At 61.2% G+C, this 27,928-nt stretch overlaps 1 protein-coding gene across 9 annotated transcripts in view; it reads right to left on the bottom strand.

The window, feature by feature from the left end:
• MPRIP (myosin phosphatase Rho interacting protein) overlaps positions 1–19,487 on the bottom strand; it is a 77,487-nt gene extending 58,000 nt beyond the window's left edge. For 7 of the 9 annotated variants that reach the window (XM_086760270.1, XM_086760267.1, XM_086760266.1 and 4 more), the window contains exons 1-3: positions 19,065–19,487; positions 8,387–8,464; positions 6,469–6,534 (exon numbers count right to left, since the gene is read on the bottom strand). In XM_086760270.1, the coding sequence (XP_086616396.1) occupies positions 6,469–6,534; positions 8,387–8,464; positions 19,065–19,184 (264 nt within the window). In that variant the 5' untranslated portion in view covers positions 19,185–19,487. The remainder of the gene's footprint in view (positions 1–6,468; positions 6,535–8,386; positions 8,465–19,064) is intronic. The other 2 variants (XM_086760271.1, XM_086760273.1) reach the window with 2 other exon arrangements.
• Between the last annotated feature and the right edge of the window lie 8,441 nt (positions 19,488–27,928).

Consider the following 27,928-nt stretch of genomic DNA (forward strand, 5'->3'; position numbering starts at 1 on the left):
CAATCCTGGAGGGGCCCACAGGTCTCCTGACAGCAGGACCCACCTCCAGCAGCAACTGGGGCCAGACACTTGGAGCAGACATAAAAAGGAAGACATGAATGCCCCTGAAGCCACCATTACGGGATCTCCACATCCAGCCCCAGCAAACAAAATGGCCCGGATCAGCATCAAGCAAGACAACAAAATCAGAAGGACCACAAATGAAGATCCGCATATCCTCCCAACCCCTCCAAGGCTGCTTGACCCCAGCTTCAGCGCTGTCCTGGGGAATGAGTTCCCAGGGCTCCCTGTAGGTTCATGGATTTTTTTTTCCCCCCCAAAAGCAATATTGAAAATTAAACACAACAGATCCGTCAGAGATCTCCGAGCTCTGTCGGGAACCCCCAGCGCTTGTGCAGTCTCTGCATCTCCTGCAGAGCAATCACAAGGGTGTGCTTTGTCCCCTCTCCCTCGCACCCTGACTTCAGGTGTCCCCCTCCTGCCCAGCTCTCCTGGAGGAGAAAGGCTTGCTGCTCCCCAGTTATTCCCAACATTTCCTTATTTCTACCCTATCCTCTCTGAGAGGATAAAAATCTGGGGTGAGGGTCCCTGCCGCCATCTGAGCCTCACACAGCCGCCCCCCTCCAGCCTTTCTGTTTCAGCTCGCTTTAAATTTGAAACACGCTTTGATTCAAGCCAAAAGCTTTTTATGCCAAACAGAAACTGAAAGTCTTGAAGGTCTGGCAAACAGAGGCACAGGCAAAACCGCGTCCGTGGGGGGAAACGCCGGGGACGAGGGGAAAGGGAGTTTGAAAAGCCTGGTGCTCCCACAGAGGAGGGGGCAGGGAGAGCTTGGAAACGCTTAAATGGGGAAATGTGTGGAAAAAGTAATGACAGAGAGGCCAGGATGTTTAAGGTTCGTTTTTAATCCCTGCCAATGAATTTCCATCCTGAGCCAAGACTGAAGTAAACTGCTTTGATCTCAAAAGGAGGAAAAAAAAAACACATGCACAGATTCTTGGCTTCTTAAAACAATGTAAATGACAAAAGAGGGAACTGCGATGGAAATTAGCACGGCGCAGCTCTGCTGATGGTGACGTTCTAAAATGTCCCTTTCTTCCAAATAAAGAGGATTTTGGAGGGGGGTTGATTAGGAAACAGTAATTACAGGTCTACGCATCACAGCGTCATTGGGAACGCATTCCTCCCTCCCTCTGAGCCCCCACCAGCAGCCACCAACGCTTACACTGCTCTCCTTTTTTATCCATTTAGCCATTCCTTAGTTTTCCACGGCCAGCAGCAGGGCCTGGGGCCGTGCAGGTCTCCAGATGTGACCCGGCAGCCCCCTGCGCGGTGCCAGACCTCCCACCTTCGAGCTGGCCTCTCTTCTCCTATTTATAAACCGGGACCAGGGGTCCCAGTGCTCCCCTAACCATTGCCAGATGCCAGGCTGGCCTCGCTCTTCATCCCACTCCTGTCCCATCAGCTCCCTCCTGACCTCCCTTCCCAGCCACCACGGGCTGGAGCAGGGATGTCCGCTCCATAAAAAGCGGCTTGACTCCACACGTAAGGGCTGGGGTCACAGCCCATCCTCAGGCTTTGCCCCGCCACCCTGGAAGGTGCCAGACGTGGAGCAAGGCCAGCTTGCTGGGAGAAGGACACGCCGTGCCCAGGGATGCTCCTCCTCTTCCCTCACGGGGAAGCTGGGAAAGCCCATCCAGAAGATGCTCTCATCTCCGCGTTAGTTATCCACAACGCCAGCAAGTCTGAGATGCTCCCAGGTGAGCCCAAATTTTCTCCTGCTTTCAAACCAGCTTATCCACAAAGGAAAAATAACCCAAAATTAACAGTCTCAGGCAGCCACCAAAAGAATGTCTGGTGTGATGGGAAAATACCTCCAGGGAGGACGCAGCTCTCGCTGGGGACAAAGCACTGGCACAGATGCCAACCTAGTACAAATCCCAGCCCAAGGGAAGTGGCAGAGGGGCAGACTGAGACACGGAGACCAGGCCTGGCCCGCGGACACGCGATGAGCCACTGAGAAGCTGGGCTGACGGTCCTAGACTTGCTGCTCCAGCCACGGGGCCGGATCCGTCCGCAGGCAGCGCTGAGGCCATCGCCCGCCTGCAGATCCAGGGATGGACAGGACAGCGCTCTCCATCCCTGCAAAACCCCTCCTGCACACCCACTGCCTCCCCGCTACGTTCCCACGCAGCAGGGCTCTATTTATAGAGACCTCGGCCGCTAATTATAGATCGCAGTAATCAAAACAAAAGGAGGCGAACGCTCTGCACTTGCCACTCTCTGGCTCCCGTACCCCAGCGCTATTTTTGTGGCCGCTCCCATACGTCAACCAAAACTTCCCGACCCGTCCCGGCACCACGGCGCTGGGCTGCTCTCCCACTGCAGCAGCAGCGGTGGTTTCGCTGGGGACGGCAGGATGCTTTCCCAGGAGGATCGAGACCTTGCACAGCGTGGGGCAACCTCAGAGGGTTCAGCCGCCAGCTGCACCAGTTTGGGCATCCCCCCCTGGACAGAGCGTGCTGGGATGCAGCCGCTGGGCAGGCAGCAGCCAGAGGAGGTTCACGCACTGTCCTGGCACGGGTGTCCCCTTGTCCCCTCAAGTGACTGAGCGCGATCCCTCCCAGCCCAGACAGGGCTGTTTCCCCACAGGCTGAGGATTTATCCTCTCTAGTTTTAAATATCCTGAAGTACCAAAGGTGTAAGCTCTCCGGGTGACTCTTCCACCTCCAGTGGGGAACCAGGGAACATATCTCTTGGGAAAATCAACAAAGGTCTGCAGAACTGGGGAGCACAGAAGGGCAAACGCCCTCAGACACTCACAACGCAGCCGCTCGTCCCCAAGCCTGTCCCCTGCTCCCCGTCATCCTCTTCCCTGCCTTCCCTCAACCCAACCCCAGGGCAGTTTCGCCAGCCTCCAGCCGCTGTGGAGAAACGTCAGCCCCTGTACGTCACCCGGCCCAGCACGGAGGTTTATCAGATGCTAGGAGCAAGCCAGCGCCGAGGGTTAATCACAGCGGTTCAGCATGGGAAGGCAACCCCGAGCGATCACACAACCTCCGCATCCACCCGAGGCTGGGAGGGAGGAATTTCGGCACGTCTGAGCAGGCTCGGCTTAGCTGGGGCTCAGCAGAGCCGGGAAGGGCCGCTGGCACGCTCGCTGCAGAGGGGAAGGGGGTGTGCTCCGGTCGGCGTTCCCAGAGGCCAGGCAGACTCTGGGTGCTGGCAGGAACGGTACCCAGCATGAAAGAGGAAAACCCTGGGGAGCGAGCCCAGTGGCTCTGCCTGGGTCTGAGGGGACAGAGGTCCATAGGCTGGGCGCATCCTCCCCATCACAGCCACTGTGCAGAACTGGTTTGGCTTTTCAGAGGGAAAATACAGCAGAGAAAGGACAGACAGACAGACACAAGGACGGGCATACAGAAAGACGGCAGCTGAGCAGGAGCACAGACTCAGGAGCAGCTCAGGGACAGGGCAGGTCTCAGGAGAGGGCTGGGTGCCAGTGGGATAGCTGGTGCCCGCTTGTCCCACCTTCTGCTAAGATCTTTCCATGCCTAAAATGTTCCAATCCAACACCAAACTTGACCTACCCTATGGCAAAAGGCTCCTGCACCCGAAGCCGGCCCACCCCATGGCCTCTGTGTACCACAGAACCAACGTCTTTGGGGACCCTGGAGGTCCCTCGAGCCTGCAGCCGAGCTTTAAGACGCCCCTCCACACCCCACGGCTCTCCAACCCGCATAAGCGAGACGCAGGGTCTCCCTGGCCGGGCACAGAACCATCTCCACCACCATCGCCAGCCTGGGGCTCCCCGCCTTAGCCCACTCCTCCCTCCCCTCCCGTTTTTAGTAAAAGCAGAAATTGCCAAACCCACAAAATTAATGTCTAACAGGTTCAAGGCAGAGCAATTCAATCCCCGCTTGCAACAGCCTGGGAGGTCTCCGGCCAGCTGCCGCCCGGCTCCCGGCACGCTAGAGAGGCTGCCCCCGCGCCACGGCTCCCCCAGGACCCCCACTCAGCTCCTGGGGGGACACAACTGGGGCACTCTGGGGGTAGACTGTCCCTACATGGGCTGCAAAGGGGATCCCCCATGCAAAAAGCAGCGTCCCCCCCCGGCGAGGCCCTGGCCCCGTTGGAAAGCCACAGGCAGGGAACAGGCGAGCACCTTGGGGGACAAACCAGTATCCACCAGCAGCCCCAGCCAGCCATGTCCAAGGTGTGGTGGGCACGGGGCCGGGTCCTCACGTCCCCCACAGGGACGTGTCTGCTGACACGGTTCAGCCCCCGGTGGGCTGCTGGAGGGGGTCCCAGTCCCACCAGCACAGCCGTGCCGGCGCCCAACACAGAGGGCTCAGGGACCAGTGGTTTGGCAGAAAAACAACTTCCCCCAAGGTCAAGCAGAGGACACGCCACAGGACACGTTCCCACACGTGAAAGAAGATGGTCCCTGTCCGTCCCTCCTCAGCCCCTCGGCCCTGCTCCCGCGTGGGCTGAACAGCAATAAAAAACCCCCCGCTTCCTCCTGCGCGGGGGCTTTTCCTCCCGCCCCAGCTCAGCCAGCGCAGCAGGGGATGCTCCGGCATCGGGGGCTGGAAGGGGCCTGGGGACGCTGTGCCCAACTACGGCCAGGCGACACCTTCAGCAGGGTCGGTGCAAACGGCAGCGTGGATCCCACGCAGCGATGTGCTCTGCGGAAAGGTCAGGAGGGTATTTTTACACCATGTGTCAGACCCCGACGAGGAGGAGGGAGCCGCGACCATCTCCGCCATCTATGGCCATGGCGAGGCCGGACCGAGCCCTCCCGCGAGACGCACTGCACCGCGAAGGGCCACGGCAGCAGCCAGCCCTGGCGCCCCGTCCCTGCGCAGTCCCACAGGGCACGCAGGGCTGGAGGGGCGCACAGACCCGGCAGCGGCCCAGGAGGGGGTCCAGCCTTGGGACCACCACCATGGGTTTGCTTGGTTATTTGTTTTTGGGTTCCCCCCTCGCCCCCCCTCACTTCTACCCTTCTCAAGGGAAAAAAAGCCCAAGAGGCGCCTGGAGAATGGCAGGATGCTTCCTCCATCCTCTGCGTGCCCTCTGGCAACAGTCCCCTGCAGCACGGGGCTGCCGGAGGGATGGCGAGTGGTGTTACGAGGTCCGGAGAGCATCCAGGGCCAGCAGTGCCTAGGGCAGGTCAACCTCTCTGGGGACGCAAAGCCAAAAAAAAAAAAAAAAAACCACCACACCCAAAAAAACCCAAAATAAAAAAGTCAGGTTTTCCAATATCCTTCTGCCTCTCCTTGGATCAGGGCATCTCCCTGCCCCAGCCAGCCGCACACCACTCTGCTGTCGCCGTAGGGCATGAAACACCAGCCCAGCGCAGAGCCAGGTTGCCGAGACACTAAAAATGTATTGAAAGCCTCCACCGCTCCTACCCGAGACATTTAAATTATTTAGGGCGCTTGGATCAACCCCAAGAAAAAAATACAAACAAACAAGGCATGAAACTCGAGCGACGCTGGCTGTGCTGCCTTGCCTCCCCATCCCACAGCGCAGTCGCAGGAGGCATCGGTGGAGGACGGAGGCGTGCCGCCCTTGCAGGGAGCCTCCCCGCCGCAGACGCAGGTCCCCGCGTGTCCCCGCACGTCCCAGCCCCGCGTGCATGCACTTACGCTGCCCTGCATCCCGGTGCGCCCGGCTTCCTGAGCCTCCTGCCCAGGCGGATCCCAGCACGCGGGCGCCCGCTGTGCCGTGCCAGCACACTCAACCTCGGGCACCCTCCCACGGGCTTGCTGTGGCCGGGAGGATAAATCAGCAGCCCCGGGTGGTCACAGCAGGGGTGGGCTCATCGGCCCCACTTTGCAGCTCACAGCAGACGAATTTCACTTTTTTTGGTCTCCCCATTCCGTTTTACCGCGGCGTGCAGCAGCCCCGGAGCAGGCAAGCAGCGGGAAGGCGTTCCACCTGACCTACTTTCCACGGGCATCGCCAGGCAAGGCCTCCCTCCAGGCACCACCGAGGCGATTCACCGCCACCAAACCCCACGCAGGCGGAAAGAAGCGGGGGGTACCCTGGGGACCCATCATAGAATCATAGAATAGTTAGAGTTGGAAGGGACCTTCAACGGTCATCTAGTCCAACCCCCCTGCAAGAAGCAGGGACATCCCTGACTAGATCAGGTTGCTCAGAGCCTCATCCAGCCTGGCCTCAGGATCAGCGCAGGATCTGTCAGCAACTGATCAACCCCAAGCCAGGTGGGACCCACATGCCTCAAACATCCTCCACTGACCATCCACCAAGCTCCCACGCACACCCAGCCTGGCAGTAAGTCAAACCCAGAGAACAAAACTCTTCACCAGTTCAGCAGAGACCTCCTCACGCCGTACCAGCAACAGTGCCAGCGGCTACTCCGAGGGCAGCAGAGGTGGCCCCGGCTGATCCCCACCGCCCGAACGCGGCCGCGTGCCTTCGCCATGCAGCACTTACCATCTCGTCGAGGGCGTAGCGCAGCAGCCCGTGCTCGTAGAGGATGAAGAACCGACGCTGCCATTTCTGTAAGAGAAGACAGCAAGGTGTGTCAAAGCAGCACCCACCAGTCCCCGGGCCTCGCCCCACAAAACTGGGGCAGAAAAAAGGCACTGAAACCCCTTTGTGGCAGGGAACTCGTAACGAGAGGGCACATCCAGGTCTTACTGAGCACCAGGCCACAGCTGCCAGAAAAGCAAGGGGGACCCCTCCATCACTGAGGGGACTGCTCCTAAGGGGTGATGGATGTTGATGCTGATTTACTGCCTTGGCTTCGCAGGCACCCAAGGGTTTGCTTCCCCACCCTGCACCTCTTCGCACTCAGACAGACCCCAAGCTGGCCTAGTTTAACCACACAAGGGATAAAACCAACCAGAGGCAAAAGTTTCCAGCTATAGGCTGGAGCCAGGACTTTCATCCTCTCCTGAAGGATGCCCACAAGCCCTGTCACCGCCCTCTGAGAGACCCAAGCCCTGCAGGACATCGGAAGGATCCCTCAGCTAAGTGCTCCCAGCTCTCAGCTTCATCCTGCGTGGTCTGTTCCAGCACCCAGCGCTGCAGGGTGACAGGGTGCCATGTTAGATGTCCCCCAGCAGTGCATCCGCTGGATTTGGATGGTGGCTGCACCTCCGGGGGTGGCACTGCCCAGGCGATCCTGTCTCCCCCGGCACCATGCTGGCACTGATGCTTCTGCAGCCCCAGAGCAAACCAGATTGGAGAACTGATCTGGCTGGAAAATTGCCTTTTTTTTTTGTGTGTGCCAGGTTGTTTTCAGCCAAGAGCAAAAACTGGTTGAGCAGGCTGAAATAAAAAAGGTCCTAGATTCATAGCCCCAGTGCAGCAATTCTTATCTCACTTTTCTCAGCCCTTCAGGCAAAGTCCAAGGTGCTCACGGACAAGCAAAACTACCCAGGACCCTGCAGACCTCCACGTGCCCCAGCTTAGCAGGCAGCCTCCGTTCCAGGGGGGACCCGAGTCCCACGTCTCAACAATGTTGGGCCAGCCTGCGACTAGCCATGACTCCAAATAACGGCCCACATACCCCAAGCTGAACCCAGAACCCAACTCCTGTTCACCTGGGAGAAACTTTTTTATCACTAGCTGCTCTGAGAGCATTTTGGCTGCATGACAGAGGGTTCACAGACCACTGCCATCCCTCCCACACACAAGACAGCCCTGTCCTGGCGGCCTCAGTAGCAAGTTCCCTGGAAGAGCAGGTTGGGGACAGGCTGGGAGTCCTCATCACAAGTCAGTGGTGAAAGGACGTCAGCTTAGCCATGTCCTTCTGGGCCTCACACCCCCCAGGGCAGGAAAGTAGGGGATGCTCCGAATCATCTCTCAACCCCTTCCTTGCTGCAGTGGACCTGCCTAGCATCGAGGTATCCGCATCAGGGGATGGGATGCGGTCTCCCTCCAGGGCTCTGGGCATGCCCATGATGAGCTAGAGAAAACAAAGTAGCTGTTTCCAAGCACCAAAGGGCAACTGGGTGCCTTGCTGATGGTCCCAGCACAGTTCAGAGCTGCACCATACCCTGCCAGCCTGAGAGCCTTCCTGTCAGCATGGCACATGTCAGGCCAACCAAATCACAACCAGAGCGGCATCAAGGCATCAAAAAGCAACAGCAGCAAGCAATAAAACTGCATGAGTGAGCCTGACCAGCACCTGCAGTGCCGCAGCCTGCTGCCCAGCATGGGAGCCCTCACATCCCAGAGCAGGCATTCAAGCCCTGCTGTAGGAAACATCTCCCTGGCTTCCTGGTTTGCACAAGGGGACGGGTACATGGAGGTGCCTACAGCACTCCCAGGGCAGGGACAGGCCCTCACCACTCCTGTCACCCCCACCCACAGCATGGTGAGAGGACGTCTCGGCTTCACTTACCCGGGAGCGATGGACGGGGTTGTCAAAGTCCGTTCCTTCCGGGGCCAGCAGCAGCCAGCCACCATAAATGGGTTTGGCCTGCAAAGAAACAGCAGAGAAACATCAGGCACAGAAAAAAAAACTTGCTCGCCATGGACCAGCACCACGGGGGATCGATGATCGGGGACCACGGGAAACTGCACCGGTCCCCGGTGTGAAGGCAGCTGCACGAGTTCAGGCGCCTGCACAGCAGCAAACTCAGCCCTGGCAGCGCTGGGTGCACGACGTTCGATGGCAGCCAGTGGTGTAAGACACACCGTGTGCAAACAGGACTGAGATGAGGACTCAGGAGGAGGTAAAACCCCAGCCACAAACACCAAACCCGGCTGCTTCTGCATGGCATCGGGACAGGAGCGCCAACCTCCCAGGGACCGCTGCAGAGCCCGTCCTCACCGACAGCTCTTCCCCTCGCCATCGGCAGCCTGCCTCTACTCCAAAGCAAAAACATACTCCAAAGGAGAGCTCCATGTTTTCCTTTTGTTAATTAAGAGAGGAAAAACTACCCAGCGCTGGCAGCTCTCCAGCTCACAGCCGCTTCCCGTGCCGTGCACATCCAACACCCGTTTCCCCGCAGGGGTGGCCCCTGCCAGCCCCGCTCCTCCCCGCCAGCGGCTTCCAGCAGCCCACGGCGCAGCACGTAGGAAGGTCAGAACCAGGCGGAGGGAAAACAACTCATTCAGCCAGCCGGGAAGAGAAAGGGAAAGAATACCCGGAAAGAAATGCCTTACAGCACTGCTGTTTATCAGCAGGGGAAAAAAAAAATATCCAGGCTCTTTCCATGGGTGGTTTGGGTGCAGAACTGGCCAGTGTGAAGCAGACCCATGCCACGGCGAGTGGTGGGATGGGGATGGGCACCGGGCACATCCTCCCCCACAAAGTCCTATGGGCATCGCTCCTGCTGCCTGTCAAGCTGCAAACTATTAGCCAACTCCATTCCTGGCAAGGGCTGGGGCCAAATCCTGGTGCAAGAGCGGCGAGGCATTGCCACACCGGCAAGGCGGCTCCGTGGAGGTGCTGGGACAGGCCAGGAGGGAGGAAACCCAGCGCAAACCCAGCTTCAGGAGCCCCTGGGTCTGGGGACACCAAACCCCAGCCTGGCCCAGCCGCACAGCGACAAAGATACGCGTTCCCAGCTCCTCTCGAAATTATTTGCTTAATCACGTTGCATCCATCATTTTATTTTTTTTTCTTAAAGCTTAAAACTGTTTCCAATTCGGCACCTCCCCTAGATTCCTCCGGCCAGTTTCTGCGGTTTTGTAATGTTAAAAAAAAAGTTTCCCCTCTGGAAAAATCCCTGCAAACAATAGAAGAAACTGCCTATGCACCAAAAACTGTCAAATGCATGAAGCACTGAGTAAGCAAACTGGAAACAAGCCGGAGGAGCCCTTCTACTGTTTATAAAGTGAAAAGAAATAACAAAGTCTCTCATCCCACCCCCCAACGTCACATATCAGCTCTAGGTGCTGCTCTGCCAGCAGCTGGGAAAACACGATTTGAGATCTTCCTTCCTCCCCCCTCTCTTTAAAGGGGATTTAAACCAACAAAAACAGAGCACAGAAAGATGGAAGTGGGATCCAGCGTTGAGAGGGTGGGAACCCTCCCTCCCTGGGGGCCCAGGGCACCCCTGCACCCCCCTGTCCCCACGATCAGCACGAGCCTCGCCCACACCAGGGGCCTTGCTGGCACAGACGGGCACCCGGCCGGCACCCACCACCCCCAGCCCTCCCCGGGCCAGACAACGAGCCCCTCTCCCCCACTGATCTGCTCACCTGGCTACCGGCACCCTGCTCGCCCGTGGCCCCCATGCCGCCCCGGCACCCGCTCTGCGCCCAGCTCCGTGCCGCCCACGCTGCCAGCGCCCGGCGGGGTGAGCCGTGCTCTGCCACTCCCCCGGCGCGCCCCGCCGGCAGCCCGCCCCGCGCCCCCACCCAAAGGCGCCCGTGACGCATCCGTGCCCACGCCATGGGAGGACTTTGGAGCTCCCACCGCTCTCCGTGGCGCTGCGATGTGGCCTGGGCATGGCCGCCTGCAGTGGCCTTTCCCAAATTTCTCTTCTGCTTTACAGGGGGAAAAGCAAAAATTGCAAATCAGTACCTAACGGTGACCCAGCAGGGAAGGGCCTCCAACGGGTCACTACGGCAAAGAAGGGAGGGTCCCCGAACTCCCACGAGAGGCAATCGCGGTGAGCCCCGGGCAACCGGCTCCGTTGCTTGGGAAGATATTGCGAGCGGCCTCCACCACCCAGGAAGGAGGAAGAGGATGACAGCGAAGGCAGGACGCGGCGTCCCCGGCACCAAGGCAGCACCCCGAGGAGCCCTCGGTGGCGATGTCCCGGGCAGCCGAGTGGCTTGCAGGGCTCGGCCCTCCTCCGCCCCCTGATTTCCCCCTCTGCACCCCCGCACAGCCCCTGCGCAACGACCAAGCACTCAACCCAGCAAAACCCTACAAGCAAAACCTCTTCCCCGACACAAACCGCGGCACTGCGGCCCTCCCGGCAGGACCGACCCCCGCCACCCCATCACCCCACTGCAGCCCCCAGAGCGACAGGCAGCAGGCGCGTCCGGGTGCCACGCCGGGGATGAAGTAACCGCGAAACCCAAACAGGGGACACCATCGCCAGGGTCAGCAGCGAGCGGCCTTAACCCAGGATCACAGGTGTGAAGCCCTGCCCCACCTCAGCTGGCTCACCCCCCTCAGCAGACATTATTTTGCCCGCAACCGCTCCAATTTTGGCTCAACTGACCTTATATAAAGCGCCGAGCACCTGAAATACATGCCCTTAACGCAGAGTGCGGTCATTTCTTTACCGACGTCATAAAAAACCATCAGTGGGCTATACTTTCTTTTTGGCAGAAATGTCCAATTTCAGATATTGAACCCAAAATAGCCGAAAGGTAGGAATTAGAGCCAGCCGGCGTGGGCAGCCTCGTTCCACCCGCCAGCAGATGAAGGCACAGCAGTGCTTTTTAAAGCCAAACCAAAACAAGCAACTGCTAAAACCAAGCAAATGCCCAGAGAGGTACAAGCCTCAAGCAAAAGGGACAGGAATAGTGCACAAAGTGTCTGGAATAAACCCATCACACCTGCATCGGAACGGCCCCGCTGAAGCGAGGTTTAAAATAAACCCGCTCGACGCCGCTACGGGAGGTGGGTCCAGGGCAGCGTCACCACACCGGGACGGAGCTGGAGCCACATGATGCTCCGCACCAGCTCGGCTTCCTCAGGAGAGCTCAGCAAGAGGAGGAAAACGCAACGCCCAGCACTGAGCAGGAGCTCAGAGCAAAAACTTCCCCCGTCCAAGTAGATGTGCCCAACGTCGTGTTAAGGGACGGCGTTAGAGCAACCCCGGGGTTCTCAGGGTGCCTTTGATGACGCAGAGCCCCGTTGGTCTCCCGTGAGCTGCAGCGATGTCCGAAAGGCAGCTCGGGGTGATTTCCCCGCAGACAGCAGCCACACAGGATGCTCGGCTACCGGGCAGCTTTGCTTTTATCCAGACAGCACCCGGCCGAAGGGTGAGCCACAGAACGACACGGAGCAGAGCAGAGGGCAGCTGCTGGCAGCACCGTGCATCCCCGTGTGGGGTGGGGTGGGGTGAGGCTCCCAGGAAGAGGAGAGCCGGTTCCTCCGGCACGGCTCGCGGTGACGAAGCCAACCGCCCGCTGCGATCTCGGCTGGGAGGTGCCGAAGTCTCTGCCTCGCTACCCTGAGAGAGATCTGCAGGCACCTCGCCACCCAAAAAAGGTGACAGAGCCACAGTGCCTTCCAGGGGCACCACCATGTGTGGGGTGAGGCTGGGCTGGAGCCCCACAGCGCCCAGTCCCATGGGACCTGTGGAGGCTGACTCAGGCAGAAACAGCCCTGTGTCACCACCCCGCTTCCTGTCACACCTCTGGGAACACCCAGTATCCCATCCCGCCTCTGATCCTGCGTGACCTGCTTGGCTTCGTGGCCTGCCACCCGAGCTGTGCTGCGGGTGCTCTGCAGCCCCTCACCTGCCTCTCAGGTCGCTGCCCCGGCCACGGCACCCGTCCCCTCGGCCCGCACTGCATCGAGGGCTTGGACGCTGCCCCCAGCCCAGCACCTCAGACGGGCACTGGCAGCACCGCGGGTGGGAGGAAGCGGAGAAGGAAGCAGCCCCAGCTCGGTTTACACGAAGCTGTCAAGCTGCCGCACTGATGCTGCCCAGGCACGGACAAAGCACCCCACCCCAACCAGCTCCACCAGCACTGGGAACACAATCGCCAGCAGCCAGGAGACCGGGCTTGAAGGACACGCAGAGCCACTCGGCGCTTTCCAAAGCCCAGGGTGACACAGGCATCCCCCGCACGTCCCCAGGGCTGCAGGGCAGAGAGGGCACAGCCACCTGCTTCCAGGTCACAGGGGCTGCCAGCCCGTGGAGCACCAGGTCACGGTGCCAGACGTGGGCTGTGACGCCAACCATTTGAACATCCCCTCTTCGGGTCCGGACTCAGCCCCGCGGCAGAGCAACCACATCCCCCCTGGGGTGCTGGAATGCCCAGGTGGGCCGGGGATGTCCCCGTAGCCCGTTCCGACCCATCCCAACGCACGCCGAGCGAAGTCCGAACCCATCGCCGGGCGAGACTCCTGGCTGCAAGCGCATGGCGGGATGGATAATCTGTTTAGGCTGCTGGCAGACGTATATCAGCCTGTCTCGGTGGAGGCAGGGCTTGTTTTGTTCAGGCTTGGCAACTGAGCGGGAAGGGGAGAAAAAAAAAAACAAACACACCAAAAAAACCCCAAAAAAACCCTGACCATTGCAGCAGAGGTTTAGCCTCTGCCTCCAATGCTGAATGAGGAGAGCCTTGTGCACCAGAGAAGCTGTGCCGGGGCTTCCAGCAGCCCTGCTAGAAAACAGCAGCCCCTGCCTGACCCAGGCTGCGGACGAACCCACGATACCTCCCATCCCACCACCTCGAGGGGTTTAGTCCCAATATTCACCAAAGGGACCTCTCTGAAAGCAGCAACAGCAGCACCTGCTGCTCTCTGCACGCATCTCAGAGCGATCCCGCACGCACGGTCCCAAAGCAGAGACAGCAAAGTCACCATCCACTGACTCCCAGACCTTCCTGGAGGCAGGGACCTGTTTCTGGCACAGCTCAAGGGGAAAGTCGCCACAAATGCTGTGGTTGCAACATCAAAAGAGGAAACCTGGGTGGTTTCAGCTCCACTCTGCTCTCCATTTTGCACACCTTGAAGCCTGAGAGAACATCACCGGCAGGTGAGTCGGAGCAGCTCTCACCTGGCAGGAATGGGGAAGGCGACATGGTGTTTCGGAAGGGAATGGGATGTTATACCCAAGCAGGCTTTCCTGTCCACAGCACGGCTTCTAGGAACAGAGAGACAGGCATCGCTTAGCATTCTGCGTGCTCCCAGCGGGATGCCGCATGGACCGCTGGACCCGTGACCCCGGCCAGCGGGAGGCTCTGCAAACACCGTTGTGCAAACCCAAGCTCTGGTGGCAACCCCAGGGACCCGGGATGTAGCTCAGCTTCGGCAGTTAAGCCTCTCACATCTTGCCTTCCCTCCCGGCGCAGTATTTCCCCTCCGCTGTACATCACTCTGCGAGCGGCAGCGGAGCAGGGCCAAACCCCAGCACGGGCAGCTGCTGTGCCGCCGGTGGGCATCCACAACCCCTCCTGGTGCAAAAGAGCTCTCCATCCCTCAGCTCTGCATCCACTCGCTGCCCCTGGGTCCGGTTTTTCTCCAGGCCAAGACCCAGACAGCTCCTTGGGACAGCCCTGGACACGTGGGGACAGCCCCCTCTCCATCCACCTCCCACAAAAACACATTTGGACAGCCGGCTGCTGCCGAAGCAGATCGCCCAGGCCGGGCTTTCACCACCAACACATCTCAGCAGGCAGGCAGAGGCCAAACCAGACCAGACAGACCAGACCCGAGGCGTGAGGAGCACGAGGCGCCGCCGCGGTGGGGCGGCCGGCGGGCACCGGGCACGGCACAGCCCTCCCAGCACATCGGCAAACCCCAAAAAATGCAGCTGCCCGGGCAGTTTGCCGCGTGGGCAGCGGGAGTGACCGACCGACTGGAGAAACAGGAAGGGGAAAGGTTGAATTCACCCTTCGTGCAAACAGCCGGTCTCCTTCTGCAAATACCCTGGGCCCCAGGTCCAGGCGCTGCCGTCGGCTTGGACAATCGGAGCAAGAGCTGGAAGAGGCCGGCTGCAGCGTGCATGGGCAATTTGTCAAGAGGCAGCAAAATGGAAGTGGGAAGGACGGGGCTTCGCAACCCCGGCTCCCCCTCCTCAAGCAGCCCCAAAGCCCGATGCGTCCCACAGCGAGCAGGCGTATCTAACCACCTCCCACGACGGGGCTTCCGCAGCGCTGGGGAGAAGCCACAACATCTCTTCAGAGTGCTGGAGAGGGGATTTATCACTTCCGCGGATGCCGGAGCAGATAAGGTGCGGCGCCATGCAAAAAAAAAAAAAAAAAACCAGCAGCAAATAAGTGTGCAAAGGGTTCTCCAGCACCCAAAGGCTCTGCCGTGCCCATTCCCTGTGCCACCCAAAGCCGACCCCAGCACCCAACCTGACATCCCCCCCAAGCTGCCCTCACACCACCCTCCAAGGGTGGGACGCCACCCGCATGGGACAGCCGCTGCGATGCTGCCCACCCCAGTTCCTCTGGCCGTGCCCCCCAAGTCCCCACGCGCTGCAGCCACGGACGGAGGCGGGTTTGACATTTGCAGAGAATCTCCCCCTGTTCGGTCCGAACAATTGTCAAGTACGGGCGGATTTTTGCAGCATGATCCAAGCAGCCGGGAGCGGGGAATACAAGCGCGGGGGCTGCTTTCCAGAAAACAGGGGGCTTTTCCTCCCCCAAGGAGCAACGGGTGCAAGCAAAAGCGTGCCCGGGACACGATCCCTCACCCTGCTGCCCTTTGGACAACGCACAAAGCCAGATGACACCCCAACCCAAGGCACGGCAGCCCCAGCGACGCAACGCCCCAGAGCAAAGGCAAGCCCACGACCCAATGCTGAGACTCTCCAGCCTCGGAGCCGCTGCTGGCTGGTTGTTTGGCGTCCAGAACAGTAGGAAAGTGATAATGTCCAAAGGAGGAGAGATGGAAATAACGACCCCGCCACTGCTGGGCAGGGGAGTCACAGGCCAGGGCGGGAGCAGGCAGTGGGAAAAGTCTGTGAGCTCCATTTTCTAACTGGGTGGTCCTCTGGGCATCCATGCCACAGTCTCAAAAAAAGAGAAAAAAAGAAAAAAAAAAAAAAGAAACTGGTAGCTGGAAAGACGTCCTCAAATTCCTCTATCTGTGCCAGTCCCCATGCCCCGAGAGAGCACACGCATGGAGAAAATTAAAAGCAACTGCTTTACGCTCTGCTCTTCTTCCAATTCAGGCCAAGCGTAGTTTTGAGGTTAATCCCCAGCCTACCCCGGCCGTGGGGGGGCTTCATCTCCTTTACGAACCAAAGGCACACGTACGCAGGCACGCCTTGGTCCAGGCCAGCCGGTGTGGAGAGCAGGGACCCCACGGGGACACCCCCACGGCCCTGTGGAGCCCTGGGTGGCTTCCTTGGGAACCAAGTCCCGCTGGCCAGGTCAGCTTTCTCCTGGAGATGGAAGAGGGTCCCTGGGAACGTCCATCCTCCCAGGGCAGCCTCTGGGAAGCCGAGCTCCACACAAAGTCTGCAGGAGGTTAAAGGGGACCGCGCGATGCCAGCGCAGGCACGCCTTGCCAGGAAAGAGGGAATTCCCACGAAAAAGGGAATTTCTCCCTTGCCAGGAAAGGGGCAGCACAAAAGGAGCTGGCAACAGGTGGGTGGAGCAGCCAGGGCACCACGTCTGCCAGGGAGCGCGGGCCAAATCCTGCCACCGCGCAGGATCGCGTGGGCGCTGGGGCTCCGATTCATCAGGGAGACCCACAGCAACAGATTTTCCCCAAGGTGGGAGCAGACGCAGCGACTAACCCTGTTTTTCCCATGCCATGTGGGCACCCCAGAAGGTCAAACGCAGGCTGGGGGGGGGGGTCACCTCCCGCCTGCAGCCACCGGGGGGGGGACAGCCAAGGCTCCAACGGGTGCTGGAAGCACACGTAGCCGCCCACCCCTGTCCGGCAGCACAGCCACGCACGAAAACAACTCGTGAACGCAGCGCTCCCGGGATTAGGGACTTAGCGCCCGCGCAGCCCTTTGAAGTTGGAAGCGCTAAGTCTGATTATTATTAGAGAGCTCCAGCTCATTAATCCTGATGTTTGGGGCTGGATCCCCCCCCCCCAGCCCCATTCCCAATTTGGTTCCCGAGTACAACGGGAATCCACTACTACCACTAAATATCTGCGACTTTTTGCAAACACACACCAGTCTCTTCCCCGAGCGGCTCCAGCACCCCGGGAAGCAGGAGGGGCAGCTCCTGACACCCACACAGGTATTTTTATATAATAAAAATCCAAAAAAAGACACGAGTGCGTAAGTGTGAAGTACCTTCACCTTTCCTGCAAGCCAAGTAGAAAGGTCAGATGACTCAAAAGGACTTCTCTAGCCTGACTGTAGGTAATCACCAACACGGTCCCGATCCTCGGAGCCCCCACGCTGTGGTGCGAGATCCCCCCCCTTACACAAACCAAGCTTGAAAAAAAAAAAAAAAAAAAATTACAAAGGCAAAAAAAAAAAAATCAGAGCTGTTAAATGAACCGTTATTCCTGGGTGTGCTTCGGAGTCAGCACACCCCCACATCCAGCCAGGCTCCTCGCTGCAGAATGGAGCCGCCGCCTCCTCCTCCTCCGACAAGGGGCACAAATTCGGAGGGGAGGTGGGCAGGGTGGTGGGGAAGCGCTGGGTTGACCGTGGCGGGGGTCCCCTCGGCGCGGGGGGCTGCACAGCGGGGCAGGAGGGTGCGTGTGTGCATCACACGCTACCAGAGCCACCATCTTATCTGGGAAGCGGGATTACTTCACCCCGGCTGCAAGGGAGAAGCCGAGCAGGATCGCGCCGTTTTCCCAACCGGAGCCCCTGTGCTGCGGCCTGGATCCGGCCATGGGGCTGACCTCACCCCCACGGGAGCTGGCCGTGGCGGCAGCACCCCAGGACCACCCGTCACCCCGATGGGAACAAAGCGAACGAGGGGCTGCCCAAAATATGGCTCTGTGCCTTGGGTCCCCAGGGAGGGCGGCAGGCCCCCCACGGCAGGGCCAGGCAGGCGCTACGGGGGGGACTGCGTGCAATGCCTGGAACCCCCAAAATAAAAAGTAAAAAGCATCACACCCAGGAGGCGGCGAAACACCGGGCAGGGCAGCGGGAAGAGGCCAGCCGGGAGCAGGGGGCTCTTCCCGAGCCCCCTCCGGGACGGCTCCTTTGTCTGGGCACGGCCGCGACGCTCCCCGCCGCCCGCCTCTTCCCGCACACACCACGGCATTTTTTCCAGTTACATTTTTTCCATATTAGCCCTCAGATTTCACGATGCCCCCCCCCCACCCCCCCCCAGCGAGCGCAGCAATATGTCTGATCTCATTGCCATAATAGGATCGGGAGCGGGGATGTCAGCCCTGGCCCAGAAAGGTGCGGGAAGATGGAGAGCAGCCCTGCTCCCCGCACCCTGACATCATGGACGGGCCCCCGCGCCCCCAGTGCCCCCCACCATGGGTGTGTGGGCCTCGGGGCCTGTGTCAGGCCTGGGAGGAAGAGGAGGAGGAGGAAGGCCCAGCCCTGGCAGCCCCCCAGCCTGCCCAGGCTTCCTCACTGGGAAGGGGCAGGGGTCTCCTTCCCGTCCTGCCAGGAAAGTGGGGGGCTGTGGGGCGAGGGGGTCACGTCTAGGAAGGGACGTTTGGTTTGTAGCTGAGTTTTGCCCGGGACTTTTGGGATCTTCTGATGCAGCCTACGGGATACCCCCCCACCTACCGTCGTGCACCCCAAGAGGGGCTGGGATCACCACAAGTGCAGGTGCCGGTCCCCAAAAAGGCCTCAGGAAAGGGGTGAGGCCCCAGGGGAGGAGGCACTGAGGCGGGCCATGGCCTAAGGGCACCCATGGGGATACCGGGTGGCCCATGGGACACCTGAGTATCCGTGGGGCCAGCAGGCACCCCACGGGATCCCCAGACACCCCACGGGACCAGAGAGCACCCACGGCGCTCCTGAACATCCCATGGGATTCATGGATACCTGTGGGCGCCTGTGCTATCCATGGGGTCAGCGTGCACGCCGTGGGACCCCACACCAGCCGGCGTGGGACCCCACAGCACCCTACGGGACTAGGGAGCACCCACAGGGCTCCCGAAGATCCCGCGGGATTCACAGACACCCGTGGGCCCCTGTGTTACCTGTGGGGTCAGCAGGAGACACCCACAGGGCCCTATGCTATGTATGTGACCAGGGCACCCCACGGGATCCCTGCAGATCCTACAGGAACCCGTGCTAGCCGTGGGGCCAGCGAGCACCCACGGGATCCCCGGACACCCACAGGGCCAGGAAACACCCGTGGGACCCTATCCTACCCACAGGGCCACCCGTGAGACCCTACACTACCCGGAGGACCCCGAGGTACCCACGGGGCCAGCAGACACCCCACGGGGACACAGGGCACCCCGGGGCCGCACGCGTGGGGGCGGGGCGAATTTTTATTTTTGCGGGGAGGAAAACGGGGGGGGGGGAAGGTCCCACCTGGTTGAGGTCCTCGTCGTTGAGGAGGTGGGACTCGCGGGGCTTGAAGCAGTTCTGGCACTTGCTCTTGTTGAAGATGTTGGCCTGGAACTTCCTGCAGGGATTGTCCTTGGCGGCCATGGCGCGTCCCGCGCCCGCTCCGCGCCCGCTCAGCGCCCCGCCGAGCGCCCGCCCGCCGCCGCCGCCGCGCCCATGGCCTGCGGAGCGCGGGGAGGGGGACGTGGGGAGAGCGTCAGGAAAAAAAAAAAAAAAACAAAAATAAACCCTCTAAAAACCCCAATAAATAAAAAATAAAAGCGGAACAAACTGCACGGTGGCCGCCTCCGCTGCGGCTCAGCGGGCGCGCATGGCCGGGTAGCGGGAAAGGGCCGCGGTGCGGGGTGGCGCGGGGTGGCGCTGCCTGCGGGGCTCCGGGCGCTGCGGGCTCCGGGCGCTGCGGGCTCCGCTACCGACTGCGCTGCCCGCAAAGTTTCCAGCGCCGCGGAGGCAGGCGGAAAAAAAGAGGGCGGGGCCGCAGGGAGGGCGGGCTGGCGGATGGACGCCCCCGCCTGCCAATGGAGGCGGGCATCCTCCACTAACAAAAGGCTTCGCTGGCCAATGGGATGCAAGGAGAGGGGAGGGCGCGGCGGGGCTGCCTCGGCCGTTGGGGGAGGGGGGGCGCTGACAGCTGGGGGCGGGGCCGGCTCGGCTCGGCTCGGCTCGGCTCGGCTCGGCTCAGCTCGGCTCGGCTCGGCTCGGCTCGGCTCGGCTCGGCTCGGCTCGGCTCAGCTCGGCTCGGCTCGGCTCGGCTCGGCTCGGCTCGGCTCGGCCCGGCTCGGCTCGGCTCGGCTCGGCTCGGCTCGGCTCGGCTCGGCCCGGCTCGGCTCGGCTCGGCTCGGCTCGGCTCGGCTCGGCTCGGCTCGGCTCGGCTCGGCTCGGCTCGGCCCCCCTCGGCTCTTCCCGGCTCGGTTCGACTCTGCTCGGGTCGGCTCGGCTCTGCCCGGCTGCGCTGCCCCGCCGTGTACTATCACCTCCCCTCCAGTGCACAGACCCCCCCCCCCGCGCCGTGCTCTTCCCGCCCCCCTTGCACCGATCCCCGCCAGCGCACGGCCCCTCCCACGCTGCGCCAGCCCCCTTCTCTCGCTCACGCCCCTCCGTGCCTTGACCCACCCTGCGGGGTCCCCTGCCCCACGCACCGCCCCGCCCGTCACGCATGACCCCCCCCCCCCCGGGACCCTCCCGGAGCCATAGGGACGAGGCGGGGCCGGGGGTGCCGCCGCCCCGGGGCTGGCGGGGAACGCCTCTGTTTGTCCAGCGCGCGTTCATCCGGTGCAAACCGGCCGCGGCGGCAGGTGACCGCGCCCGGCCCCGGCGATAAGGCCCAGGCGCGAGGGCGCGGGTTGGGCCTCCCGGTTCTGGGCCTGGGGGTGCCCGAGGGGCCGACCCGCGATCCGGTGTTACTCTCCCGAATCCTGAACATGACCGGAGCGGGAGAGATGTGGGAACGCCAGCCCCGGAGCTGGGGAGACGGTGCGAGCGTGCCAACCGGCACCTCCGAAATGCGGCCCAGCCCAGCACGTCCCGCCGCGCTCGGATACCGCGTCACCCCAATATCCCCCGCCAGCGTGGGACGAGGCCCTGCTGTTGGGAACAGCCCCCGCGGACCTTCCCGGGTTTGTTGGGACCAGGAAAAACCCGTCGGAGAAGAGGCGGCGGCGGCGTGGTCCCCTCGCACCCGGCGCTGCCCCGCCGTTTGATGTGGGACCCGGCCTCAGCCGCCTCGCCGCACCGGCTCCGCGCTGTCATCCACGAGTAAATAAAGACCAGTGCAATTGCCTGCTTGTTTATTAATTTTTGCTCCATCAAAGGCTGCTTTAATCACCATCTCTCTCCCTTCCGCCGTCACCGCTCGCGGCACGCGTGGTGCCAGTGTGCCACGGATTAGGACGGGACCCCGCTACACTCACACCGGCTGCCCAGGCAGCCCAAGCCTATGTGATGCTCCCGGGAGGGACATGCGGGCGGAGGGGCGACCACCAGCCCCCTGTTTCCAGCAGGAGAATTTCTCAACTGGCCCTGATCCCCCTTTCCTCCCTCCCTCCATCACTGATGTTGGATTTTTCCCTGCCAAATCCCTGGCGTGCCCTGCATCCCACAGGTCCCGGAGCTGCACAGCATTGTTTTTTTTCCATCACAGAGCCCCTCTGCAGCTCCCTCAGTGCCTCCACGTGCCATCCCGCCGTCCCCCCCTCTTCACCGCCTCCTTGGAGCTCCCCACGGGCTGGCAGAGGCACGGTACCCATAGCCAACGTGGGGTCCCCCACACGCAGCGTGCTCCTGGGGCAAGCGCCTCCAAAAGGGCTTCAGGTGGGGAGCTGGGGGGCAGGGGTGACTGGTGCGTGTCCCCCACTGGTGGGCACAGAGACCCCATGGGCTGGGGGGGTCTTTCCAGGAGCAAAAGGGCTGCTCTTTCCCCAGCGCCATGGGGCACTGTCTCCCGACAAAAAAGGGCGCAGTGATGGCACAGAGCGCGGAGCAGGGACCAGCGTCACCCATGCCAAGGGCTGTCCCTGCCCCGAGACGCGGCCCAGCTGCACCATGGCTTGGGGCCACGACCTGGCGCCACGCATGGCCCCGCCGGAGCCGGCAGCACCTCGCGGGAAGCAGCCGGTGCCGGGGCTGGCTCCAGCCTCTCCAAAAATCCAGCTGAACGGGATGGGCCTCTCCGCAAACCTGTCGGGCCGCATTCAGCCGCACCGGAGCCTCGGCCGCTGCCGGCCGCCCGTGTGCCGCGTTTGAGGTGCGCAGCCAGCGAGGCCGCTGAAAACTCGCTTGCCGATGACTCTCCCTGCGTGCCCCAGGCCCCGGCGCAGTCGTGGCACGGAGGTCCCCAATGTGCGCCACGGAGGTGGGTGTCCCACTGCATCGCCCCTGCCATGGGGACGCCCAGTTGGGGCAGCCATGCGTAGCAGGTCTCTTCCGCCTAGAGCCAGTCTGGAGCAGTTTTCTCAAACAAGGGCAATTAAATTAATGGGAAAATGGAAAGTATTCGTCAGGGAGCTGCAGTGGCAGAAGGGGAAGGCGCTGCGGTGAGTCAGTGATGCAAACCGAAGCCCCGGCGCCAGGTAAGCGAGCTGCAAACCAAGAAGTTGTTAGTCACCGGCTCCTGCTGCACCAGCCCCCGCCGTGAAGGGCATCAGCAAAACCCTCCTGCTCCAGGAAAGGGTTCGGCAGCACCAAACCCCACCGGCGAGAGGAGAGCAGCACCCGCTCTCTGTCACGGTGTGGAGGGCCCGCCAAGAGCGTTCACCGTCTCTGCCGGCGAGGATGTCGCCAGGATAGAGATGTGGTACACGTTGGCCGCGCTTTGTTTTGCAGGCGAAGCTGCGATGCGGCACGTTTTCCCCACGAGGCCAGGCACTGCTGGGGCAGCGGCAGGACAGCCGGGCGCTCCTCCTTGGGCAAGTCGTTTAATCTCCTGCGCCGCCACCTCGCTGTCATTACGGTGGAGCCAGACGGACGGATGCCCAGGGGAGAGGGCAGGATTCGTGGTTTAAAGCTGGGGATCCCACCGGATCCAGGCTGGGACAGAGTGGCGCCTGCGAGGCTCCCCTCCTCTGGCTCAGGGGCGGGATGCAACCCCTCGAGCCAGCTGGGCCGACTGTGTGGGGATTCGGAGCCCCCAGCCCGGCCCTGCCTGGGGAACAGCTGACAGGGGAGCTACTGGCCAGGGGAGGCTTGGACACCCCTCAAGCCACCCTGTGCCTAATGGGGTGAAACCCCCGTGTTAGAAATCTGCATGGGCGTGGAAAACACCCTCACGGATGGAGAGAAAGTCCCCAGGTGCTGTCTCTGTGCCCAGCCCTACCCGTGGCCATTTTTCCCGTAGGGAAAAATAAAAGAAGCCAAATTATCCACTGGAGAAAATCCACAGCACTCAACTGCAGCTGATGCAGCCCGGAGAGGAGGATGCAGCTTCCACGGGGCTGGAAAAGTCCACAAGGATCTTCTGCTTTGCTGGATGCACACACACACACAGAGCCTTGAGCCTGTCCCAGGAGCAGCACTACATGGTGTTCCACCAAGCAGAGATTTCCTCTTGTCTTGAGATGCCAAATGCCTGCGAGTTCATACCCTTCTCATAAAACTGGGCCAACGGTTAATGACACTCCCGGCTGGGTTATCGCTGACCCGGTCCCGTGGCTGCTTCCTGCCGTTGGACTTCGCCGTGCTTTAAGCGGGGAAAATCCGGCTCTTTTGTTCCTCCACATGCCCCCTCCTTGCAACTTTTGGCTGGGCCCTGCCTGTTCGGCCGGGCAGAGCGGATCCCCCTGTGAAGGGAACGGCGGCCTGCCCTGCCGATCCTCTTCTCACCGTGAGCCTCAGCATCCCTGCTAAAAATATTACTCCCTGCAAACCCGGGTCCCTCCGGCTTCCTCCATTGCTAGCCTCCTCGGCCACCGCCCCTGAGCTGCTAGCCGCGGCCGTCAGATGTCTGCTCTGCTGACTCCATATAATGCCAGTTTTACAAATGAAAATGTCACATGGCCGTAAATTAAATACTTTGGAGAACCCCATTATAATGCAGCAACACAATTAGCTTTATCAGCCAGCCCAGAGTCATGCCAAAAACCAAAGCCGGCTCACTTGACAGGAGCTGCCATCCATGAAACCAAGCTAACGACCTTAATTATATTTTTAGCTTCTAATTTTTGGCTGACAGTATCCCCAATTACCCAGCCCATAATTTGCCCAGGGACGGCGATCAGCCTACCTGGTCTGTAATTCCCAGGGTCAACCCTTTTATCCCTTTTAAATATTAGACTCCCACTGGCCGCCCTCCAGCCCTCTGGAATTTCCCCAGGGTTTTTAGTGTTAAAAATTAACAGCGGAGCTCCTCGGCAGCCTGTAAGCTCCTTCCTGCGAGGGTCCCGCCAGAAACGCCTCTCGTCCTGAGAAACACCCAGCGACGCTGGTGATGGGGACGAGGAGTTGTTCTCGCCGGGTTAAAAACGCCGCGTTATCCGATCATCCAGTCTGGCCAAAGATTGTTGTTTGAGTCATCTCCCTCTTCTGCCACCCGCTTTTTACACCTCAGCGCACCACCCCGGCGCTGAAGCCTCCTTTCCCTGCCCCTTCACTCTGCATTTATAGGGTTTTATCCTCGCTTCCGTGCTGGACCTCAGCCACGCCTTTTCCCATCCGGCTGCCCTTGCTCTCCAGCTGGCTATGGGGGTTTGGGGAGCCACTGCCATGATGGAGGCAAGCATCCTCTGGAGCTTGGCTTGCCCGCAGCCCCCCGGCAGAGCCGCAGTGAAGGGGCAGACCCCACAGCACGGGGGCTTCTGGGGGCCCCGTGCTGAGCATCCTTGGGATGATGCCCCTCTCCAACCCCGTGGGTGGTGGCAGGATGAGACCACGGTGCGATGGACGGGAATGAAGGAGTGCAGGGTGCGTGGGGGCATCCGAACCCCACTTTGCACGGGGAACCGGTGGAAGCGGAGGCACTGGGGCCCTGGGGAGCAGGCAGAAGCCAGCCTGGCTGCTGTGGGGCTGCATCCCCCTTGGCACAGAGACCCTGGCCTGGCTGGGCGAAGGCAGGGTTGGGGTGGCCGGTTGGGCCAGTGTCTGGGCTGCAAAGGCAGCCAGAGCACCCAGCACCCAGCCAGGCTGGGCTGGCCAAGGGTGCCATCTCCTGGGGAGACACCCAAACAGCCAGGACCGCAGCCAGGCCTGGCATTGCATCCAGCTGCAAGATGGGCACCCTTGGGCCTCAGGACTGGGGAGCTGGAGCTGCACCCCAGGGCTCTCTGGCACCCCACGTCTCAGCTCCCGGCTGGGTTGCAGCGTTGCAGGTCAAGCAGGCAAACACGGCTGCTCGAGATGCGGCCGCAAGCACGCCATGGCGGTTCTTCACGAATGGGACAGCCATGGCTCTGCAGCTGTGCGTGGGCGCAGGTCCTGTGCCGCCACGGACCCGGCCGCGCACCTGGTCCCATCGAAAAACCAGGCAGCGGCGGCGGCTGTCGTGCACCGGCAGCCCCGTGGTTTTGGTCACCCAGCAGCTCGGCGCTTTGCCACGAGGAGCGGGCGGCGGTGGCGGGACACTGAGGGCAGCCAGGCCCTGCGAGGGGGTGGGCACATCCTGACCCCAGCGCTTTCGAGAGCAAGCGTCCGCGGGGAATTAGGGTGAGAGAAATGAGTCTTCAGCAGTCGCGCTGGGAGCCATCTGCGCTCAGCCCGGCCTCACAGTTGCCAGTTTCGACCCAAAATGACTCCTCTTCCCCTTCCCCCCCGCCACGGCCCCTTTTTTTCTGGTCCCAAAGGGAGCAAGTGTGTGAGCAGATGCCTTGGCCAAGGCCCAGCCCTGCCCGAGCACAGGGTCTGCAAAAGGCAGATGGGCTGGGAGGAAAATGTCCCAGCAAGACTGCTCAAAGGCAACGCAAAGCATCCCCTAAAAATTATTCAGCACTAAACATCATCCACCCTGTCTGCCTGTTACCTGCAGCTCTCCTTGCAGCAGTGCCACTGGGGCAAGAGTCCAGAAGAAAAAAAAATATTGTCGGGACAAAACGGGGCTCTGTCCCCCCAAACAGACCATGGCACCTCTTGAGTCATATGCAGATGGGTGCGGAAGGACACTAAACGATGCCCGGGGAGGTGCAGAGGGGATGCCGTGGGATGCAAAGCCACGCCGAGGGAAGCACCACGCTGGGAGGCCGCGCAGGGAACTGCCGATCGATGCTCTCCCACCAGTGGCACGCAGCAAAGGAAGGGTTTAACCCAGGAACCCAGAACAGGGCGCTGCGCCGTCCCTGCCTCTGTCCCAGAGCCCAGGGCCAACCCCAGGCAGGGCAGGCCGGCATCTACCGCCTTGGCTGCGAGACAGCGGCTCACGGGGAACCGAGTTTGGAGATGCTTAAGAGCCACACGCCATCCTCGGAGGCTGTGGGAGGGCGTGATGCTGCTCGGGGCGCAGAGGGTCAGGCTGCTGGGGCTCACGGCCGAGGGGATGGGGCTCCGGTGGCAGCACACACCGAGAATTTTAAAGCCGAAATCACACTGCTTGATCTCTGCTCAGCGAGGAGGGACAAACCACCCCCAAGTGCTTCTCACTTCCCTCTCGAGGGCACGCCAGGGTGGAAACTGCAAGTCTCCTGCTGCTATTTACAGAGGCAGGTTTCCCCTGCAAAACCCCGAGAGCCCCCGGCTGGGGCCGTGGCTCCAGGGCCGTGCTCTGCCATGCTCAGGCAGTGCGGGCAATGCTGAAATCATGATTTCCTTTGCCGTCGGCTTTAGCGCTGCAGGTGAAGGGGCCACGGGCTCTGCTGTCTGCCAGAGTGCAGAGCTAATGGGACAAATGTGCGCCACCAGCTACGTGCAAAGACGCTTCCCCCCACCCCCAACCCCTCGCACCATGCAACCGCCGCTCCCAGCCGTGCCTCTGCCTTCCTGCTCCCTCCCAGGACCCTCCACAGGTCTTCCCAGTGGGATACTCAAGCCCAGCAATGATCCCATCCTTGGCATCCAATGCACATGCGGAGCCACGACACAGCACTGGTGCTGCAGCCGCGGCGGTGCCTCCTCTCCCAGTCCTCGCTCCGAGCTCCGTGGTGTGTGGAACGGTGCCGAAGCTGGTTCCCTCCCTCTCGCAGGAGCTGGGACATGAGGTGGGAAACGAGCTCATTTCTCCGCTTTGGGCTTTGTTCCCTGTGAGCAGGTTCAGCCCCCAAAGTCCCTGCAATGGACACAGAGCACCTTGCCAAAACCCAGCACAGACCAGGAGTTGCACCCTGCGAGTGGCCTTTCGCTCTCTCGCAGCTGCAGATCGCTGTGGTAAGGACAAAGTAGGAGTTTTTGAACTGAATGGAAAAAACCTTGATGCAGCCTCGCTGGTGTTTATAGAAAGTATCAGGTATTGCTTCTTCCTTCCCCTTCAGCCGCTTCTGCAGAAAGGTCCCGCTGGGCTGAGCTGAGTCACTGTCCCGCCGCGCTCCCAGCACCCCTCGCCCCTTCCTGCCGGCATGGCCCTGCCCGGCACGGCCCTGCCCAGCACTGCTGCGGGAAAAGGGGAGAAACCTCCAGAGATGAATGCAGCTTCCAGTGGAAAAGGGAAAAACCAGTAACCGCATGGTCTGGCTTTGCCTTCACGAGACATTCCCTACGGAGCGTCGTGCCGCCGAGCGGATCTACCGGGGGTGTTTTGCTGGTGGGAGGCAGCAGGGCAAACAGATGCTCTCACCACCATGGCACAGTCTGAATTCCACCTCTGAGGATTCTTCACGGGTTTGCCCATCGAGCCCATTCCACTCCTAGGGTGAGGCGAGATCTAAAAATAAATATACGGCCGTACTCCTGGAGGCTGCCAGCTCTCTCCCTCTGTGAAAACCAAGCTGTGTTATTAATGGTTTGTGCACCCCCACTGCCAGCAGCCCTCCTGCCTCCGAGATATGGATGCACTAGCGAAAAGCAGCGTTTAAAGCATCTTCTTGGGGCCTGTGAGATGCTCTACGTGCCGTGAGCAGGAGACAGGCCAGCGGCGTGGGCTGACTGCCCTGCGAACGGGGAAAGGATGGGTGCACGGAGCGATGCTTGGTCCCGGCTGGAGGCTTGATAAAGAAGGGAACATCCTTCTGCATCCTTCTCTGGGAAACATCCCATTGCAGCCAGGCAACGCAAGATGCCACAGAGCCCCCCCGCCCCTGCAAGCCCCTCTGCGACATGGCCGCCTGGCCCAGGCCACCCCTCCTCACGCCCGGTGACACACAGTGTCACCTCCTTCCCCAGCCCCCCGGTTACCCAGGGACGCCCCGTCGAGCCAATGCAACGCGCTGCGCGTGCGGCCAATTTGCATCGGAGGGATAAGGGGAAACCCCAGGAAACAC

This window comes from Chlamydotis macqueenii, chromosome 15 (genome assembly GCF_036417535.1).
Source record: "Chlamydotis macqueenii isolate bChlMac1 chromosome 15, bChlMac1.mat, whole genome shotgun sequence".
NCBI lineage: Eukaryota > Metazoa > Chordata > Aves > Otidiformes > Otididae > Chlamydotis > Chlamydotis macqueenii.